We start from the raw sequence: 20,053 nt of genomic DNA, 5'->3' as shown, positions 1-20,053 counted from the left end.
TGGAGAGGTTGAAACTATGGCGGATCTGTCGCAAGGCTCTATCCTTTAATGGGTCGTCGATTCATCCTCCACTTCGCTACTTTCTAACCCATTCTCGTTGCACCTGTAACTGGAGCTCTCAGCGATCCCAGAGCAAGAAAGTGGCACCTCACCTCTCTAAAAGCCGATAAGCGCATTCAAGAAAGAAAAAAGGCACGCAGTGACCAGGGTTGGCATCGCTACCTCCTCCGATACTCCGCGCAGCGACCAGCTTTAGCCTTCGGTAGAACCGCTGCGTCTGACTGAACCGGTGATCAGGCTCTCCCACCGCTGTGAATGTCAACTGCAATGCACGAATAGGGGTAGCTCTATCTTGCCGAAGATCGCTAGGACTTCAAGTTAGGAGTCATAAATCAAACGCCTGTACGCCTTGAAAGGTAGGAGTTATCGACGGGGGTCAAGTAATTGGTGGAAAGTCGGCTAAAACAGCCAAAGGTGGGCACCGAGATACCGGGTATTTAAACGACTCCATGAGGGGCTCATGAACCGGGCTGGATATCTACCTACCTAAGATAGACATCTCAGCCCCCAAATGTTGACGCTATTATCGGCCAGCCTTACTATTTAATCCGTGTGCTTCCCCCGCCAGAACCCAAAAAGACCAACTCGGCGGACTTCGAAAGGAACCACAGAGCTCAGAATCGCCATGGCTTCTTCTGTTGAGAAGCTTCCCAAGATGGAGTATAGATTTCTGGGCCGGAGTGGGCTCCAGGTATCGGTCATCTCGCTTGGAGGATGGTAAGTAGTAACGGTGTCCAGCTCCTATATATTTTTCCAAACGTTGCTCTAACAAAGTCTCCACAGGGTGACATACGGCGGATCTGTCGGCGATGGTAAGTCGAAGCCTCGTGGCTAGACAAGACTGCAAGGAGACGTATGCTAAATATTGCGGGGTAACAGAGATAGCATTCGAGTGCATGAAAGCAGCGTACGACGCCGGGATCAACTTCTTCGACTGCGCGGAAGCATACGCCGAAGGGAAATCGGAGATATCGATGGGCAACGCGATCCAGAAGTACGGGTGGAAGCGGAACGACCTGGTCATCTCGACCAAGATCTACTGGGGCAATGCGTTCGGCGACAACCCGGTGAACAACAGTGGGCTGTCTCGGAAGCACATCATCGAGGGCACGGAGGCAGCTCTCAAGCGGCTGCAGCTGGACTACGTCGACTTGATCTACGCGCACCGCCCGGACAGAAACACGCCGATTGAGGAGACCGTTCGCGCGTTCAATTATCTCATCAACTCCGGGAAGGCGCTGTACTGGGGCACGAGCGAGTGGAATTCTGAAGAGATCGCGATGGCGTGGGCGTGCGCTGAGAGGTTGAATCTGATCGGACCGCTGATGGAGCAGCCGGAGTATAACATGCTCGCGCGCGATAAAGTCGAGAAGCAGTTTGCGCTTCTATATGAGAACTACGGGCTGGGACTCACGACCTTCAGCCCGCTCAAGACGGGCATCTTGACGGGGAAATACGATGAGGGTATCCCATCGGACAGCCGTGTTGCCACGGCGACCGATAACTTTACCACCAGTCAGAGAGAGGGCTACGGGAATGAGCAGTGGCAGCAGACTCTCGCCCAGGTCAAGAAGCTGAAGCCGATCGCCGAGAGATTGGGCACTGATCGTGCCACCTTGGCACTGGCTTGGGTGATTAAGAATCCCAGAGTGAGTTCTGCAATCACGGGTGCTTCAAAGGTCGAGCAGATTGCGAAATCGGTCAAGGCACTAGACCTCCTGCCGCTGTTGGATGAAAAGGTCATGACGGAGATTGATGAGTTGCTCGGGAATAAGCCGACGGTGCCGTATCGTAGGCTGTAACGCTGTTTGGGCTTGCTTGTTTGGAGGTGTTGTCGTTTGAAATCAGCCAAAAGTATAGATGAACAGGAGCACTATCTATTAGCTTCGCTCTCGTCTTAAGAGGGGGTTCCGAGGCAAACGTTGCTCTCACATTCGTCCATCTTGTCGCTTCTTTTTCCAAGAGAGACTAGCAATCAATCTCTCGTGCAGTAGGCTCATGCTAGACTAACATAAATAATGCGCCTGAACAGACAAAACAGGCGAACAGTAATAGGACAATCCTGAAGCTCGAAGCGACTACTCAAGGATGTGTGAAATGTCCCCTTGGTGTGAGATTCATCTCCTTTCAAATCCACTCAGTGATGTGTGACACGCTCTGGTATGTCACTCCTCCCAACCTCACCTTAAAATCGGTAGAGTCGGACTTGACGAGCAGTACGATCGAATAGTGAATTTCCTCGTATTTCTCGGATAATGGTGTGCGCACAGTCTGTGGTAATACTGATTTGAAGTCGCAAATGAGGTTCGTTATGACATGTGCTCATGGTGTAACAGTGACAGTATTTTACTGATTTGAACGTCAAACAGCGATCTCATCTTATTCCTCAAAGCAAGATATTGTTAGCTTGTGTGGAAGCGGCTCGGAACCAATCCTTACATCGTAACTACGAGATGCCCTCTGCTTACATTGGCCTCCCCCAAAGTGAAGTCTTCTGTAAGACCCGGGACTCGTATCATGCAAGGCATTGTTTCATAAAATGTCCCATCTCGGCCAAACATAGGTTTCCAATTCTGAAAGTCAGCTTTCGTCCTCTCGAGAGCCGCCTTTGTGAGCGAGTATCCAGATTTTGTCAGATATACTTCGGAAGGTACCATTCTTGCCATCAGCAAGTGCTCAAAGAAAGTGTCGATCATCTTGCTACCTATGCCATGGTCAGCATGCCAAATGTCATTATTAGTCGCAGGGAAGGAAGTGTTGTCCTACTCGTCTTTAATGCGCATATCAAAAGTCCCGACATGTGATGAAAGCTGAGCGATAGCAGCGACCAGTCCGACACAAGGGGTGGTCAAGGTGAACGGATCCATAGCTGCCCATCATGAACGGCTATTATGAGAGCAATGATTCGAGATGTGGAAGTGGTTCATGGATGGCGTGAAGCGACCTCTTTCATATCATTAACAAATGCTCGCAGGTGAGAGCATTTGCACGGCAGGGCAGGCAAGCTGAATGTTTCGTCAATTGCGAGGTTTGTATGAGCAGAAGCTTCCTGCAGTGAACGGCGGCCGCTTGCCCCGTCAAAGTTGCAGCAAGAACTCGTAATGGAAAGTTCCGGTATCGAAATGGATCTGAACAGGAAAGTTGTCAAGGTATCCAATAAAGATTTCCCTCCTCTTTTCACATAAACCAATTTTAGTCTCATATAAGTTCTTAAAAAATTCGCGAATATGTGGTATCCCAAGGTACTCGTTGTTGCTTCATTAACGAGGCAGAGTTTCGGAACCTCGAGATAGAACGATTCAAGTTCTCGGACAGCACTCCTCAGCCAAATGGGATGGCTACAATAAGAATAAATTCTCGTTGTCGCGAGAATGGCCATCACGTTGATACGAGCAAGCGAGAGGAGAGGTCGATAGATGGGGAATGGTGAGCCTTGCCCTGTTTAGAGGGCAAGTACAAAGACGTACCACGTGACTAAACCCGACGCTCCTTCCCCAGTTGAGATTGTATGATGTCAATAATAAAATAGGCCAAAAAGCTGCTCTCCTCTCGGCTTTCCGCCTTCAGCCAGTGTCTCCTCCGTTTCCGTTTACGATCGCCCATCATTGTGACTCCCAGTTCTCCTCTCCTTGACCGTCAAGATGAATCCTGCAAGACTTTTCACCCGGTCAGTATTTGGCCGGAGCTTCACGACACCGTTGTCGCGCCGCTGTGCATCCTCCTCGACCAACGAGCGAGTACATTCCAATGTCGAGGAACATCGAAAATACCAGAAAGAGAAGCAAGATAACCCTCACCTGACCAATACCAACTCAACGATTACCAACGATATCCCTTCCGTGGGAGCAGACAAAGCACCTCCCGAGATGATCAGCTCAGTTGACCCTGATTATACACCAAAGGACAACATCCCAGAAAAGACGCAGAAGTTGACTGGTGGGACCCAGGAGAGTAATCCCGACAAAGTAAGCCCGTCCGAATATGGCGTTGGTCAAATGGAAGGCATATCATTCCGAGTGGAACCCTTGAAAAGAACCGGAGAAGATGTCACCACCATGAGAGCGAGATTATTATGTCCGTGAAGCAAACCCCGGTGCCCGATGATGCACTATAGCTGTATTTGAATTTCGAACCATTAACTAACGCTGGATGTGAATAGACCAAAGCAGGAAGCGGGGGACATTAGAGTCTGATCTTCTACTTTCCACCTTTGCGGCAGCCAATCTTTCCTCCATGAATAAGGGTCAGCTCCAAACATACGACAGCTTTCTAGACGAGAACGATTGGGATATATATTACTGGGCCACTCAGTCTCCTGCTAATACACCAACATCACTTGAATCTGCCGAGGGTGCTGTTGCCGACAACCAGACCAAGGATACCGCACACAGTTCACCTGCTAGTCCAGGGCAAACCCAAGAGACAGATGCATGGAGACAAGGCGCGCCTCGAAGTGGCGAGTGGGCTCAGACCGTCGGCACATTCAAACCTGCATATAGACCCGTGCCGCAACGCTGGAAGGACAGTGAGATTTTGAGGCTACTACGACAGCATGTGAAGGACCGCAGTGCGGGAGGCATTCTCGGTGACGTGAAGAAGGACCCCAACAGCAAAGGTGGTGGCCTCGGTCGAATGCCTGAAGTTCAACTGTTTGATTGAGCTGAAAAGTACAAGATGTAACCTTATTGATTGACACATGATGATCGAAAACCCCTGTTCATGCGTAGCCTCGTGTCAGAGCCGGTGCGGAACGTAGTCGTCTGTCTCGACGCATAGGCTTTCTTCTCATGGCATACCTAGTCTGGAAGCGGTCAGCGGTCTTCTTGTGCCTGAGATTTATAAGCTGCAGACACGCAAACGTTGTACGAGAGACCAATGATGTGGCTGGCGACGACACTCAACGATGTACGATGCCCCTACGCGGTAGTCTTGCCGTAATTCATCTGCAAATGCCATGCGTGACGTGAGAAAAAGTGGAGGGGGATCAGGGTTCATGAAATCTCCAACAATGGGGGTCGGTCATTTTGGCACCTTATCGCATATATGGATGAGTCAATTATGTACGAGTTTGTGTTCTATCTCGATAGATCGTACTGCACACACATTGTATTGTTGTTCTGTAACGGGGTCGTCTTCGTCGTCGTCGTCTTCGTCAGCATGCTTACTGCAAAGGCCAGCAGATAGTACATAAATCCTCTCCCTTTTTTTCACATTCTCTCAGCGGAACTTTTGGCTGCGTCCCTCGAGTCTTCTCCAACTCGACCCGTACGAAGGCCTCGTACTACTTGCTGGACTCTCAACTCCGTACGCCGTCCTCTTCTTGCTCTGATATCGGATAAGAGCACCCACCCACACCCCCCTTGTCCCAGGGCTTTAATTTATCAAAGAAAAGACAAAATTCGTGGGGAGGGGCCGCGTTTGGTGGTCCTGGAAATCAATTGCCGGGCGCGACTGCCCTGTGATCCTGTAGATAATTGATTCGCTTCTCGCAATATTCTGGGGGGGTGGGACGGATCCGCTCGAGGACGGATTTCGGTACAATACTGGCTGGCAAGTACTCTTCGTCATCCTCATTTTATTTCCGGGACACCCTTTTGGTCCCAACTCTTTTGAATTGCACCGTGTATTGTTATTCTTGTGGTGGTGATTGAGTGAGAGAAGGAAAAGCAGAGCGTCGCCTTATCGAGGGATAAATGGCATTGTACGGTACCGTACACTACAGCGTCATCGGCATTCTGCACGCAGAGTCCGTGGCTCATGAGAGGTTCTGCTATCGGCAATTGGTATTGGCATTATTGGCACTATTGAGATCGAGTCCAACGTCAGGATGATAGAGGTCATGGCCGAAGCTCCTTTACCGGATTTAGAGCGAGCAGCGCCGCTGCAAAGCCCAGATGAAACCAATCAGGCTGCAGGTCCTTCTCAAACTGACGGGGCTGATGAGGACCAAGGGGAATTTAATGGGAGTGGGAATGCACCCGCAGCCGTTGGTGGAGGACCACACTCGAGTTTCTTGACGCCCGTGTTCACGAACCGCAGCCAGGGGACCACCAGCCTTCGAGCTACGCGCTCATATGTCGACGGGCATGGCTATTTCAACGAGCCGGAAGACGAGCCGGATGCTCCCAGGGATATCACGGTGCAAGGCTCGGGAGAGAAGACCTTTGAGGTCGGCTGGGACGGGCCTGAGGATTCCATGAATCCGAGGAATTTGAGGTATGCCCGGAAGTGGATGATCGTCATTGTCCTCGCTTTTGGGTCGCTGTGCGTCACCTGCACTTCCTCGTTGTATACCATTACATATGGTGAGTGGACAAGCGTGACAAGGCTGTTTGGGCCATCCACTGATCTTTTCATCCAGGTCAGATGAACGCCGAATTCGGCACATCGCGATTCACGGCGACTATTGGGCTGGCAACTTTTGTCTTTGGTCTTGGAATCGGTCCTATGTTGTTGGGGCCCTTGTCCGAATTCTACGGACGCCGGCCCATCTATATCGTCGCGTATGTTTTCTTCACCACGTGGCTCATTCCCTGTGCCGTAGCAAAGAACATCGAGACCATGCTGGCGGCCCGCTTCTTCGATGGTCTCGCTGGGAGTGCATTCCTGTCGGTCGCAGGCGGAACGGTTGGTGACATGTTTAATCATGATCAGCTTCAAGGCCCTATGATGATCTACTCTGCTGCTCCCTTCCTTGGTCCAAGGTAGGCTGTTCGGCCCCGTTTTGTCATTCTCAGGTACTGACCTTCATCACCAGCATTGGGCCGATAATAGGTGGCTTCATCAACCAATACGCGTCCTGGCGCTGGTCGTACTATGTACTCCTTATCTGGTCTGGAATCATGTTGTTATGCATGATCTTCCTGATCCCAGAGACATACATGCCGGTGGTCCTGCGCAACAAGGCGCGAAAGCTGCGCAAAGAAACAGGCGAGGAAAGGTGGAAGGCACCGATCGAGATCCTCGACAGATCCGTGGCCATGACCGTCCTCCGCTCGCTATACCGCCCGTTCCTCCTGCTATTTCTGGATCCGATGTGCTTCAACCTGTGCCTGTTCTCGTCGATCCTGCTGGGGATCCTGTACCTATTCTTCGGCGCGTTCAACCTGGTCTTCACCGAAGTGTACGGCTTCGACCTGCATCAGGTCGGGCTGTCGTTTGTCGGCCTGCTCATCGGGATGATATTGGGGATTAGCTCGGACCCTCTTTGGCAGCGGAACTACCGCCGACTAATCCGCAACAACGAGCGCAACACCGGCGAACTGAAATCGGAGCCAGAGTTCCGCCTCGCGCCCGCCATCGTCGGCGCCTGGTGGTGCGTCGCTGGTCTCTTCTGGTTTGGCTGGTCTATCTACTCGCACGTCCACTGGATTGTGCCTGAACTCGCCATCGCCGTGTTTGGATTCGGCCTCATCTTGGTCTTCTCCGGCGTGTTTACCTTTTTGGTCGAGGCTTTCCCCCTGTACGCGGCGAGCGCTTTGGCGGCCAATTCGTTCGCCCGGTCCAGCTTCGCAGGGGCGTTTCCGCTTTTCGGCGTGCAGATGTACCGGAAATTGGGATTTCATTGGGCGACCACCCTCCTGGCCTTTCTGTGTCTTGCCATGGCGCCTTTCCCGTACGTATTTTTCGTGTATGGGAAACGACTGAGGGCTCGGAGTCGATTTAGCGCGAGGAAAGGGTCATGATGAATTGGAATGGATAAAAGGGATAAAGGGGAAGGGGGTTTGGATATTGGCTGCTTTGGCCGGCGTCCTTCCCCTATGTACCTCTTTGCCTTGCAATCGGATACCATGCAGGTCCTTCAGGATAGGATCATCGAATGGCTGGTCTGGACTCCTGGGGCATGTCTTGGTCTTATGCCCGAGGAAACAGTCACTTCATGGATCGTGCCTAGCCTGTCTTATGTTGAACTGCACGAGTTGCTTTGAGGTTCTCAGCCCCCGGCCAGGCTCTCGTTAGTGCTGTGTCTCCTGCGAGCCCGCCACCGAGACGTGTAGGTCCTACTAGGGACCGATAGATAAAATTAGAACTTCCAAGTGAATAGTGTACCGAGTACCGAATAGGTGACGAAAGGGGAATGCTTCGCCCTGACACCTACGTCAGGCTGTCCTACCTCGCACAAGAGGCTTGCAGCATCAGCAACAAACAGGGGTTATGTAGCTGTATTTAAAATGAAACAGCCAGTGTGTGCATGCATCCCCGGTCTGAAGGCAGCAGTAGTGGTAAGGGAGACATCCTCCCTCAACGAAGGCTTTCGGTTTTCGGGCACCTTGGGCCTCCTAAAGGGTGCATGCGGTGAAGCAGTCACCAGAGCGGGCAAAATTACAACATTTGATTGACAGGCAGTTGCCTGGGTCAATGGCAGGAACCATTTACCAGACGTTTGTCATTGTTGCACCAAGCAGATAAATGCGGTGAAGTTGGAATTGCTTGAGCAGCCAGGCACAGCTTTTCCCCCGGGTCCAACTGACGAGTAATAGACTGGTGCATCTCGGTTGCAGCCTGGACTCAGGTGTTGTTTGTTATTTGACGTCGACTTACTTAGCCCGGTCAATGAACAACGGTCAACAGTCAGAAGGTAGTAGACCGCCATCTGTTGTTGGCCCCTCAGGATGAGCTACGCACTTTAGATGTATGTTGGGGAGGGAAGTGCGAGGCCAAGTGATGACGATGCCGTGAGTGGTCAGGGGACGGTAGCCAATGGCGCTCTCGCCAATCAGAGGGATTCCAATGACACTTACCTCATACTTGTGTGAGCCTTTGCCGGTCGATTCCGGTGGACGCGGGACAATCCGGGCAGCCTGATGGAGACGGATGCTCGATGAGGTGGACTCTATCCCTCGGCAGCCACACGCAGCACCAGACATGAGAGTTTTGCTGCCTGAAGCCAACTGCATCCAGCTTAGAGCGTCGCAGGAAACATAAAGAATCTGGAGTTCACCAGCATAGAGCCTAGCAGGGCTTGCATGTCTTTCAGAGCTCCAGCAACAGGGGGACAAACGCTGGTTGCGATGGCCCGGATCAGCGAGCGAGTGGGACAGGGCGGCACAGCAGAGGCCAGCGGGGTGGGTTCTTGGATGACCCCTGCACCGCACATTGCTGGTGCACAATTCGATTGGCAGTGGTGGTGAAAATGAAGGGAAACAGGAGCTCCTCGTCAGTAACCATTAGTTGGGAAGTCTGTACTCGTATACCAAGTGCCTGGACGATGCATCTGAGGTCTGGGTTACAGGATCTCCTAGGTACTGGCAGTGTACCTGAATACCGTAGAGAAGGCTTCAGCGGCAGGCAGAGGAGAGCTCGTGCTCACGGGGTCACTCGGATAGCCGGGGTAGCGGAGAGCTCAGTCATGATCGATGGTGGATTGGTGGGTGTTTGTGTGTACTGTATGCACAAATTTGAATTTCCCAATTTGGGGGCGTCGCCTAGTTGAAGCAATAGTGAATTGGTGCCCAAAAGAGCGCCTAGAGGAGACCGCTGGGGGGGGGGGGGATTTTCCTTCCGAGCAAGTCCAGTGCCCCTCCATCCGGCGGGCCACAGAAGGGAGGGTTTTGTGGGGTCGGTTGTGCCGCGGCATCAGCGGACTTATCTCGATCGAAGACGGGCTGCCGCTTGACAGGAGGTTAGTGATTGCTAAAAAAGATCTCCAGGACCCCTAAAGCAATAGACGAGAATAGTGGTTCAAACATCTTGCAACTAGAGATGAACGAGTTAGTGGGTATGGGTAACAGTGGTTAGACCTTCAGGCCTCGGACCCTGGGGGTTTATTTCGCTCACCTGGTAGCGCGACTCGCTACTCGCTACTGCCCTGTGTTGTAGTCGCCATACTCTTAGCTCCTGCTTCTAGCACCTAGCACCTAACACCTAGGAGCATCGCGTTCGTGAGAGCCCGGTGCCCAGCACCGTAACTCGCGCAGCGTACGGTGTACCTGCCCTGTGGTCCGGCCAGTAGCAGCCAGTCAGTGCCCCATCAATGTTCTGCGCTTCGACCGGCACCCTCGTGAGCGTGAGGCGTGCCTGCCTTTTTGCCGCATCTGCATCTGCGCCTGCAAGTGCAAGTGTAGTGTAGCTCGCACCTTCCCTCTGCTAAATTTGCAATTCTTACTCACCTCACTTTTGTCTTTTTCTCTTTCTTCTTTCTCTCCTTGCAATTACTCTCCATATCATCCCTGCAGCCCAGGTCTGTTAGCCCGCGTCGTCAATCTTGTCTGCTCTGTCCTCATCGGAGCACGATACCGAGTACCGAGAAGGCCGCACCAAGGACCTTATCCCTCAGCCGGGGCATGACTGGCCCCGTCCTCGGCCTCTTCCCTCGCCCCCCAGTCACACCCCATGACATGAAATGACACTGCCAAAGCCACACCCATAGCCATATCCACATTAATGGTCCGCTCCTCCCCCATCATCGTCAGCTTGCCTTCCCTCTTCGACTCCGCATCCCAAGCGCCTGGCTGTGGCCGCTTGCTTCTGCCCGCATTTGCAACCGCCACCATCACCACCACCACCACCATCTTCTCTACTTAGCATTCTGGGCCATGCTTCGTCGACTACCTCCCTCCCTCTGATCACCCACTCGCTGCGACGGCGCAACAGCTCGTCCTCTATCCTACTGCTCCCCGGATTCCTCTGATCCTCCGATCCTCGTCAAGACTCTCCACTCCAAACGCGGCGCTCATCCGACATACACGTCCTTTCCTCGGACCGACCTCGATCGATCGAGCCATCTCCGCGTTTCTTCCGCTTGAATAGAAGCATTCTCTCTTCGACAGCTTTTCGCTTTCTGTCATACCTCACCAAGTCGCACAGCATTATTCCTCCCACTTGACTGCTGCAGCTTGTTTGGCCCAGGACCCATATCCATTTCCACATCCAATCTTGCGCCGTCGTCCCACGGTGCCTCCGACCACACATCCTCTCCACTCTGCTTCCAACTGCGGCAGTACCCCTCAACCTCTCCCAACCGCCCCAGTATACGGTCTTGTCACAGTGTAATCGCTATCAGCTCCCCTCCAAAGTTTGACGTGATTCTGCACAACGAAGGAGATTTCAACTGTCATTCTACTTATATGGGCTTAACTACTCAGTCGCTATCTCAATCCCCTCAGGAACATCTCCGGTCAGGTGTCACTACTGGCGTCCTTGTGCAAGCCGCCTTGCATTCTGCATGATTTGACAGTCCTCTTGATGATCTGCTTATAACAATATGACGGCCTCAGATGTCGAGGATGGCCACTCTCGTTCCCCCTCCCCCGACGACAGTGGAACCGAAACCATGGCCGACCAACAAGTCAAAGCTGAGAAGCCAAAGCAACCGAATGGATCCAATGCCAAAGATCCTTCTCGTCCTCGACGAAAGAAGGCTCGTAGAGCTTGCTATGCCTGTCAGCGTGCACATTTGACCTGTGGTATGTATCAACCGCCTTGACTGGTTGCTTTATAGAAAACTACTGACATTGAACTTGCCAAGGTGACGAAAGGCCCTGCCAGAGGTGCATTAAACGCGGGTTGCAGGATGCCTGCCAGGATGGTGTGCGAAAGAAGGCCAAATATCTCCACGATGCCCCCAATGAAGCTCTCCTCCCCGTTGTGGGAGGTAATCTGTACAACAATTCAGCGGCCAAACAACGATCATCTACCATGACAACAACTGCAAGCGAAACTTCCACTCCACAACAACAGCAGTTCTACCAGCAACCACAACAATTCAATAGCTTTCAGCAGAACTCGCAAATGCCGCCTCCCATGCTGCACGAGCGCAGCGTCAGTTCGACAAGCTATACACAACAGTCTCCTTTAAGCACGAATTTCACTAGTGTGGGCTCCCAAGTGCCTATGCAAAGTCCAGTCGTGGGGCCTGATCAAACCGGCGCGAATAATATGAACTCGGCCGCATGGTCTGGCGCCATATTTGATGACCCATCAATGTTCAACTTCGATATCGCCAGTATGAATTTCGGTAACCATTATGGTGCGCTTGAGTTCGGAATGTTGGGCCATATGGCGACCAATGCGGGTGAGACCCCTCCTAGTGATACCACGACCCATCGAGGCTCTATGGTGCAACAGTATCGCATGCCACTGGGAAGTTTCAGTGAGAGCCCAACGGCACAGTTCCAGTATAATGACCCAATGATGACCGATTGGCCCAACGGATCCGACAGTTATAGCGCTCATGGACAGGGTCATCATATGGCTCCAAATGCTTTTGCAATAGAAACGGGTGCAGCCCACTGGACTTCCCCCGACACCAATGGTACGCCAACGAATGCCGTCAAGTTTGATGATTCACCTCTCATGACCAGCAATGGCTTGCTCCATGTCCCTCCTATGTCAAACGCTCAACTGAATCCCCCGTCGGCTCAAGACAACAATCGCAATCAACAGCTTCCGCCGATATCGACTCCTCAATTGAAAGCCAAGTCACAACTGCCGGTCAAGTCATTGAAAAGACCCAAAGACCCTTCGTCGATCTATACAACGGTCACCAGTCCTCATCCATACACGGCCGGGTTTCATGCACTTATTGCCTACCTTCAGAAGCGCTTCTCCAACCACCCGTCCAAAACACTCAGCATTGCTAAATCACTGGCATCTTTCCGCCCCTCATTCATTGCGACGACCAAGACTTTGAACCGGGAAGATCTTATATTTATGGAGAAGTGTTTCCAAAGGACATTGTGGGAATACGAGGGGTTTATCGAAGGGGTCGGAACACCAACCATTGTTGCAAGGAGAACGGGAGAAGTTGCGGCGGTGGGAAAGGAGTTCCAGATTCTTACAGGTTGGACCAAAAACGTGCTCCTGGGTCGTACTCCAAACCTCAATGTGAATCGAGGACATTCAGGACAAACCCCTGGGACTGGATCTGGTACGAACACTGCAAGAGCAACGGGATTCAACACTCCAACTCGCGGCGGTGGACAAGACATGGAGAATGGTGAAAAACGAGCACTACCAGTATTCCTGGCCGAATTGCTCGACGATGATTCGGTGGTGCAATTTTACGAAGATTTTGCACGACTTGCATTCGGAGACAGTCGTGGAAGTGTTCATGGAAGGGGGAAACTCCTCAAATACCGCACCAAGGATGACGAGATTACGCAAAACCTGAGTGCGGAAGCTGAGATGCGCAAAGAAGATGGCGGGCAAAACAATACAGATTCCCGACGACGAGAGAGTATTGGGCTTGCCCGAAAGCAACACGACATAAAGAAAGATGGCATTTCCGGTGAGAAGGGGATGCAGAAACTGGGATCTGCAGATGGGAAGGTGGATTGCACATATTGCTGGACCGTCAAAAGGGACGTGTTCGACATTCCCATGCTTATTGTGATGAATGTGAGTATTGTGATGGCCTCGATGCTTGTCTATCCGAGTGCTAACATGACTCTAGTTTCTGCCTTGTATATAGGCTTGTGAAAGGAAGGGAAAAGTTTGATGTTTTACGATTGCATTTTTGACCGCCATTGCTGCAAGTCTACTTGGTGGCTTCTGGGGCTCATGACTGGAACAATTGGAGTGGCTGTTGTGATTATTTGGGATATGGAGTTCCTTTCGCCCCTGGCTACTTTTGTTTGTTGACATTGCTGTTCAGACTAACGTGGACGGACTGAAGGCCCTTTTGGGCCCTACAACGATAGAAGCGAGACTTTATGATGAGGGCATCCTGACCCCTCGTGGCATGGAATATTGCACAGCGTGTCCATCCTGTTGGATGAGTACAATGAAGCACATATCTTTTTGGGCTAGCCATTCGCTTTGGGTATGAGTTCCTCCTTCGCTGGTCCCAAAGCTGGGGCCGGAAAGAGTTGAGCTCCCCTAATCGAGGTAGATGAGGTAGAATCATCAGTGCTCTATGCCAACTTCGTTCACCTATGAATCCTTGCACCGCGTTCCGCCCCGACATCCTTTGACAACCCCTACAAGGCTTGTGTCGGTGAAATGAATCCCCCCGGCCTCCTCCCTCGTTCTCTACCGCTTGATCTTTCTAGCGAACTGAGTCCCTGGCACCCATTCTTGGTTTCCCTCTCCCCAAATCTCAAACAAGCAGGTATCGACTTATACGTACAACACAGCAATACGGGGTCCTCAGCGCTAGTTGTAGTGTCCCTGCCCTTCATTCCCCCTTGCTCTCTCCCACGATGCTCGGCCTTCTTCCAAGATTCTAATTCGACCTCACGTGCATGCAGAAATGCCAGATGCAAGCTGACGGCAATATTCAAGAATCTCCCTCGACCGTTTTCCAATTATGATCCGTGAATCTCACTTTCTTTCGCTTGGAGGCTTCGTCTCGTCCTGCCGGTTGCTTTTTAGGCCGCCCCAGGCTGCGCCCAGTGCCCAGCTCTACCAACCACTACTGCTGATACTGCCGCTCCTAATTAGGAAGCCAGGGCCATCTCTGAACAAGGTGTACGGACTTGCGGGACAGTCGTTCTTCCAGTAGCAGGAGAAGTAGTTGGTACCTTCAAACTCCACATATTGGTCTATCTCATCTAAGCCCAGCGGTGTCCGTACCCGTTGTGGCTGTCCGGGGCGTTTTGGTCGTTGTATCTATCAAACCTGCTTTAGTGGCGCAGCTCGTCCGTTTAGTCCTGCTTCGCCAACACCTTCCTCTCGACCTCAGCAGCATCAACGCCGTCTACCCACTCAAACCTCGTCAACCACCTTGCATCCTCATCCTCATGCTCATCCCTGTCACCGTCTCCGTCCCCGTCCCCTCTCTCCGCGACATCCTTAAACCTCGCATACGCATCCCTCTTCAAACTCCGCTCGGCAACCTCACAATCGACCCTGATATCCCTGACCAGCGCCTCGAGACTGACGTAGTCGTACTCTGGCCGAATGAAGCCCAGGATCAGCAGGTTCAGCGCCGCGCCATAGAAGTCGCGCTTGAATTCCTGCAGGATGTGGATCTCGACCGAGCGGACCGTGTTTTTGTAGTACGGGTTGTACCCGATGCTGAGGACTGAAGGGTAGATCTCGGCGGTCGTGCTGCGCGGTGTTGGCGTGGAGGTCGCAGGAGAGGAGTCGGTGATGGGAGGCCGCGAGAGGCCCACGAAGCCGAAATACACGCCTGAGCGCAGGTCCGGGTAGGCTGAGAGTCCCTCGGGAGGGATGTTGGCGGTGGGGATGCCGAGCTATCGCGGGACATAACGGGTGCTTTGGTTAGCATTCACGAGTTCCTTTGGTGGTGCTGGTATTTGGTTGCAGAAGAAACGATGTTTGTAGAGGTGGGAACCATACTTGTAGAAGAGGCCCAAGGGCATAGAGCATGAGTGGAGGAAATGTAACAAATGACGAGGCTGAACGGCCCGGCCAATCGACTCTCGCTAAAGTACACGCTTGTGGTACCGTGTCATTGAGGCCCCAACGAGCGTGCAACTCGAGAGCAGTGCGAACGAGCCGAGGACGATGGGACAAGCATGAGCAGGGCAAGCCACGGCTACTTCACTTCGGCCTTGCCCATACCCATCAGGCTCACTCGTTCTCCCTGTCTCTCTCCCGCCCCCGTCTCCGCTCACCATCTTCTTCCCCCACCGGCCCTCGAACAAAGCGGAGCAGGGCGAAAAGAAAAGAAACGAAAATCAAAAGACAGAAATCAGGCTCACCTCTTTGCTTCCTCGCCCAAACCCCTTGATCACAGGCCCCTGCAACTTGATGGGAAACGGCGGTTCCGGGCCGGACTCTGGACCCGCGAACGGCTCGCGCTCGCGCTCCGCGTTACCCTTGATGCTCGGCGCCTCTGGGGCTCCTGAAGAAGCTGCGTCGGTGGTCATGATTACCGTGGTGAGTGAGAGCTGGGTCCGTGGGTGTGATTCGTTCGGCTCCGCCGGACAGAGGCGTGCAAGTTGATCGATCTAAATCAACCGTTCAAGATGGCTGAGGTGAGCCTCGACTCGATGTGCCCGGATACTTTGTTATCTGACACAAAGTATGCGTTCTTATCTTTCTCGTTTGGGATGTAGTGGCCGATAATTAATGGCATCCAAGATCTGAGTTTTGGATGTTAGTCAGCAGAGAGCGATCTGACACAATAATCTCGGTCGGATCCCACTTAGAAATCGATCCCCCTATACCCTGGCCTGTCAATATAGGATTCAGCTATGTTTGGAGAGCGAGAAAAACCCCTCAGTAAGAGAACGAGACTGGACAATTGCAAGGGCTATCACGACGTAGCCATGTTACACCTTTCAGATAGGCGAGTCATCGGTTTCGGAATCCCTTATTCGATCGGATTCTACGCCAATCGGAGAATATCAGAGCAGATCCTGTTCGAGCCTCGCGAATCAAGCACTCCCAAGTTCCATCAAAATTCTCATAAAGGTGTCAGAAAACTTTTTACTTCGGATTTTGGTCTAGTCAGGTGGACTTGAAATACTGTCAACCTCTCTGATTTGTACAATACACTGGGGAGTACTAGTATATATGCTATACCCCGTCACTACTTCCACCCCGTGTTATATATATAATCTACACACTGGCCGAATACCCAACACTCGGCAAGTGGCCAGCCGCTCGTCTCTTCTCGATCCATTTCCTAATTTCATCGGCCCAGAAGACTGTACTGGTGATGCACACCAGAGTAAAGAGGTCCCAAAGACCAATAGCTTCGGTCTGGAAAACTCTTTGCAAAAATGGTAGATAAATGACACATAACTGACCCGCCAAGCTCCCTGCTACTGCATAGTTGAACATCTTGTTTCCAAACAGTTTGATCTCCCCAAACAATACCGATTTAGCCTCGGATCGGCAAGTCAGGGCATTGAACATATCGAAAAGCACAAAGGTCGTGAACGTCATGGTGGTATCACGTTTCGTGACGATACGTCTTCGAAGTGGAGTATTGTCTGGCGTGACGGGCGAGGAAGGATCGTCCTCATCGACCATTTCTCTTATGTAAATGGTCAGAGTCCCCATCATAATAATTAGGGCGGAGGTGAGAACACGACGAATAAGCCGTCTGGTGAGTACATTTGCATTTCGTGGTCTTGGAGGTTGAAGCATTACTCGAGGGTCGACAGGTTCAACTCCAAGAGATTGTGCAGGAGGACCGTCCATCAGAATATCTTTAGGCGTTAGTAACTCACATTCAAAGAGGGTGCCTATAGACTTACTGATCCAAAGAATCTGCATGGCATTAAGCGGATTCTTAAAGCCAAACATGGTGCTCAACAAGACCAATGTCAACGCCGCAACACTCGTACTCAACTGAAACGTGATGAAGTTTTGGATGTTGTAAAAGATACCCTTGCCTTGCTCAATGGCCCGGAGAATGGTGGAGAAGTCATCGTCGGTAAGAATCATGTCAGCAGCTTCTTTGGCAACGTCAGTCCCAAGCAAACCCATTGCAATGCCTATGTCGGCCTTTTTCAGGGCCGGGGCATCATTGACACCATCTCCTGTCATTGCGACAACATCTCCGCGAGCTTGAAGCGCACGAATGATTTTCATCTTATGGTCGGGGCTCGTCCTGGCAAAGATGCTCGTTGTGACAATGGCCTCGGATAACTCCTGCTCAGACATTCGGTCGAGTTCATCACCACGAAGTACAGATCGGGATGCAGAGAAAGCAGGGTTGACTGGCATTCCGAGTTTCTTCGCAATAGCCACCGCAGTTGTTTCTGCGTCACCAGTAATCATGATAACCTTGACACCTCCATTCATCAGTCTTTTGATAGATCTGTGCACATCTTTTCTGGGTGGGTCATTCATGCCAACTAGTCCAGCAAAGCACAAGCCTTTGTATAGATCTCCCTCGGTGGGTTTCTTATCGCTTAGAGGGGTTGAACTGCGGCTGCTATGACGGTTCTTGTTTCGCACAGTGCCACTGGCAAACCCGATGACCCTGAGGCCTTCTTCAGCCATGGATTTGGCAGCAGCATGTGCCTCTTGACGCCTTTTCTCGTCGAGGATAAATTCTTGACCATCCTTAGTAAGATAAGTGTCGCAACGACTCAAGATTTGTTCCAAAGCACCTTTGATGTAAGCCGTTTCTGCACCGAGACCTTGGCCATTTGTCACATCTCCCATTGCACTGGCAAGCACAACGCCCATCCATTTGCGTTCGGAACTGAAAGGAGTTTCACTCGTCCTATGCCCTACTTGATCACGTAGATCGTCTTCCCCGAATGCATCCAATACATCAAGCATCGCAATATCAGTGGGCTGCCCTAGCCATCTGCTCTTGGTGCTCGTTGCAGACATGTCTCTAGTAGAGGAGAGCACAGCAGCAGAAGCAGCAGTGGCCGGTGTACCCAAGCTTGACTGAGCTAGGCGCCCATTGTTGGCGATATTGCCGATGCGAAAGACAGCGCTCATGGCAGATGTAGGTTGGGCTGAAGTGTCGATATTGAATGGTTGATTAACATCAAAGTGCCAAACCTTGGTCACAGTCATGTGGTTCAGAGTCAGGGTTCCTGTCTTATCGCTGCAGACCACGTTAACGGATCCTAGAGTTTCGACACTCGGAAGCTTGCGAACAATGGCACCTCTTTTGGCCATGCGCAAGACCCCCAGGGCTAAGGTTACGGTGACGATAATTGGTAGCCCCTCGGGAATAGCAGCAACCGCGAGTGAGACCCCGATGGTGAAAAGGTCGAGTGGCTTCTTGCCCTGGATAAGGCCGATAATCATAATAATCCCAATGACAACGAAGGACATATAACTCAACTGCTTTCCTAGAAGATCCATCGAGTGTTGTAGAGGTGTTCTAGGGGCTTCAATTTCCTGGAGGGACAGTGAGATGGTTCCAAATTCTGTATTTCCCCCTGTGGCAATGACGATCCCTTCACCGTGCCCAGAGCGGACCAAAGTACCCATAAAGGCGATGTTGTGTTGTTCATTGAGACGGACATCCGCACCGACGGTACCGGCAGCGTTGTACGGTTCTGGTGTTCCATGGCGATGTTCTAGTTTCATTGGAGGTCTGTCCAGTGCAGCGGAATGCTTCTCGACAGGTTCATTTTCTCCAGTCAGATTCGATTCGTCGATGGTTAGCTCGGTTGATCGCGTGATTCGAATGTCTGCGGGAATGCGGTCGCCCGTTGAGAAGATGACAAGGTCTCCCACAACAAGTTGGGTGGCTGGGATTGTGGAGGATAGCTTTTCTTCTGGAGGGACTGCGGTGCCGTTGGCAAGAGGCTCCATCTCAAATGAGTCGGTGAGGCCGCCATGGCTTCTAGAAAGGCGACGCACTGGAGGCGCAGTTCGTCTAACATGGGCATAATGTGGTACGAGGCGGTTTAGAGCTTCAAGGGATTTCTCGGACCTGTATTCTTGTATAAAGCCCACGCTGACGACAATAGTGACAGCGAGGGCAATACTGACGGCGTCATCTCTATTACCGATGAAGAGGGAGATAGCAGCAGAACCAAGGAGCAGGAGGATGAGGGTTTCTTTGAACTGCTTGAGAAACCTTAGCCACAGGGGCTCTTCTTCTTCATGTGGCAATTCATTAGGGCCATCCTTTACGAGTCTGGCATGTGCCTCGCTCTGGAAGAGACCGTGTGTGATGGACGTTTGTAATTCACTGGCAGTTGCTTCCGGGGGTAGCAGGGAATAAGCAGAGGTTATTTTGGAGGAGGCGCCAGCAAGTTGGGCAGGACTTTGAGGTCGGCTCGTAGGGGGGTTGAATTGGGGAAGAGCCGGGACTGATAGTGTTGACATGATTGCATGGTGTTATATTAACCGCACGGCCATCATCATCGACCAATGTACTAGGACGCGGCCAGGCGATTAAGGAGAAATGGCCAGTCTCTCCGGTCGTGCGGCAGGCTTGTGCGGTAAACTGAGTGGTATTGATGGGTGGAAGAGAGTATTGAAACAAGGGATACAACTTGGATCTGCGGATTGTTGCTGAACCCTGGCTTCCAATGCTGGTAGAGGTGGTTGTCGTGTTTGAACCCAACGAAATGCGACACGATGCAAAGTTGCCAGTATGACCTGCGCTTTCCAGAAAAGAAGTCGACGCTCGATCCGGACTTAGTTCGACTCT

The 20,053-nt window shown here is 51.8% G+C and overlaps 6 protein-coding genes across 6 annotated transcripts; 4 read left to right on the top strand and 2 right to left on the bottom strand.

The window, feature by feature from the left end:
• Positions 1–685: 685 nt before the first annotated feature.
• Positions 686–1,862, top strand: A1O9_09600 (DNA (cytosine-5-)-methyltransferase; the record flags this gene model as incomplete). The annotated part of the gene is made up of 3 exons (XM_013401569.1): positions 686–777; positions 844–872; positions 940–1,862. 3 exons carry the CDS (start codon positions 686–688, stop codon positions 1,860–1,862), a joined length of 1,044 nt encoding a protein of 347 aa, XP_013257023.1.
• A 1,839-nt stretch (positions 1,863–3,701) lies between these two features.
• On the top strand, positions 3,702–4,719 carry A1O9_09599 (uncharacterized protein; the record flags this gene model as incomplete). Its single annotated transcript, XM_013401568.1, has 2 exons — positions 3,702–4,134; positions 4,220–4,719. The coding sequence occupies 2 exons, from the start codon at positions 3,702–3,704 to the stop codon at positions 4,717–4,719; spliced, it is 933 nt and encodes a 310-aa protein (XP_013257022.1).
• A 1,180-nt stretch (positions 4,720–5,899) lies between these two features.
• On the top strand, positions 5,900–7,745 carry A1O9_09598 (uncharacterized protein; the record flags this gene model as incomplete). Its single annotated transcript, XM_013401567.1, has 3 exons — positions 5,900–6,365; positions 6,422–6,764; positions 6,818–7,745. The coding sequence occupies 3 exons, from the start codon at positions 5,900–5,902 to the stop codon at positions 7,743–7,745; spliced, it is 1,737 nt and encodes a 578-aa protein (XP_013257021.1).
• Positions 7,746–11,263: 3,518 nt separating this feature from the next.
• Positions 11,264–13,479, top strand: A1O9_09597 (uncharacterized protein; the record flags this gene model as incomplete). Its single annotated transcript, XM_013401566.1, has 2 exons — positions 11,264–11,465; positions 11,528–13,479. 2 exons carry the CDS (start codon positions 11,264–11,266, stop codon positions 13,477–13,479), a joined length of 2,154 nt encoding a protein of 717 aa, XP_013257020.1.
• Positions 13,480–14,645: 1,166 nt separating this feature from the next.
• Positions 14,646–15,326, bottom strand: A1O9_09596 (riboflavin kinase; the record flags this gene model as incomplete). Its single annotated transcript, XM_013401565.1, has 2 exons — positions 14,646–15,197; positions 15,237–15,326. The coding sequence occupies 2 exons, from the start codon at positions 15,324–15,326 to the stop codon at positions 14,646–14,648; spliced, it is 642 nt and encodes a 213-aa protein (XP_013257019.1).
• A 1,204-nt stretch (positions 15,327–16,530) lies between these two features.
• A1O9_09595 (Ca2+-transporting ATPase) lies at positions 16,531–19,725 on the bottom strand (the record flags this gene model as incomplete). Its single annotated transcript, XM_013401564.1, has 2 exons — positions 16,531–17,126; positions 17,175–19,725. The coding sequence occupies 2 exons, from the start codon at positions 19,723–19,725 to the stop codon at positions 16,531–16,533; spliced, it is 3,147 nt and encodes a 1,048-aa protein (XP_013257018.1).
• Positions 19,726–20,053: the final 328 nt, after the last annotated feature.

Source organism: Exophiala aquamarina (genome assembly GCF_000709125.1).
Source record: "Exophiala aquamarina CBS 119918 chromosome Unknown aczIA-supercont1.10, whole genome shotgun sequence".
Lineage (NCBI taxonomy): Eukaryota > Fungi > Ascomycota > Eurotiomycetes > Chaetothyriales > Herpotrichiellaceae > Exophiala > Exophiala aquamarina.
This window is presented reverse-complemented; position numbering and strand designations above follow the sequence as displayed.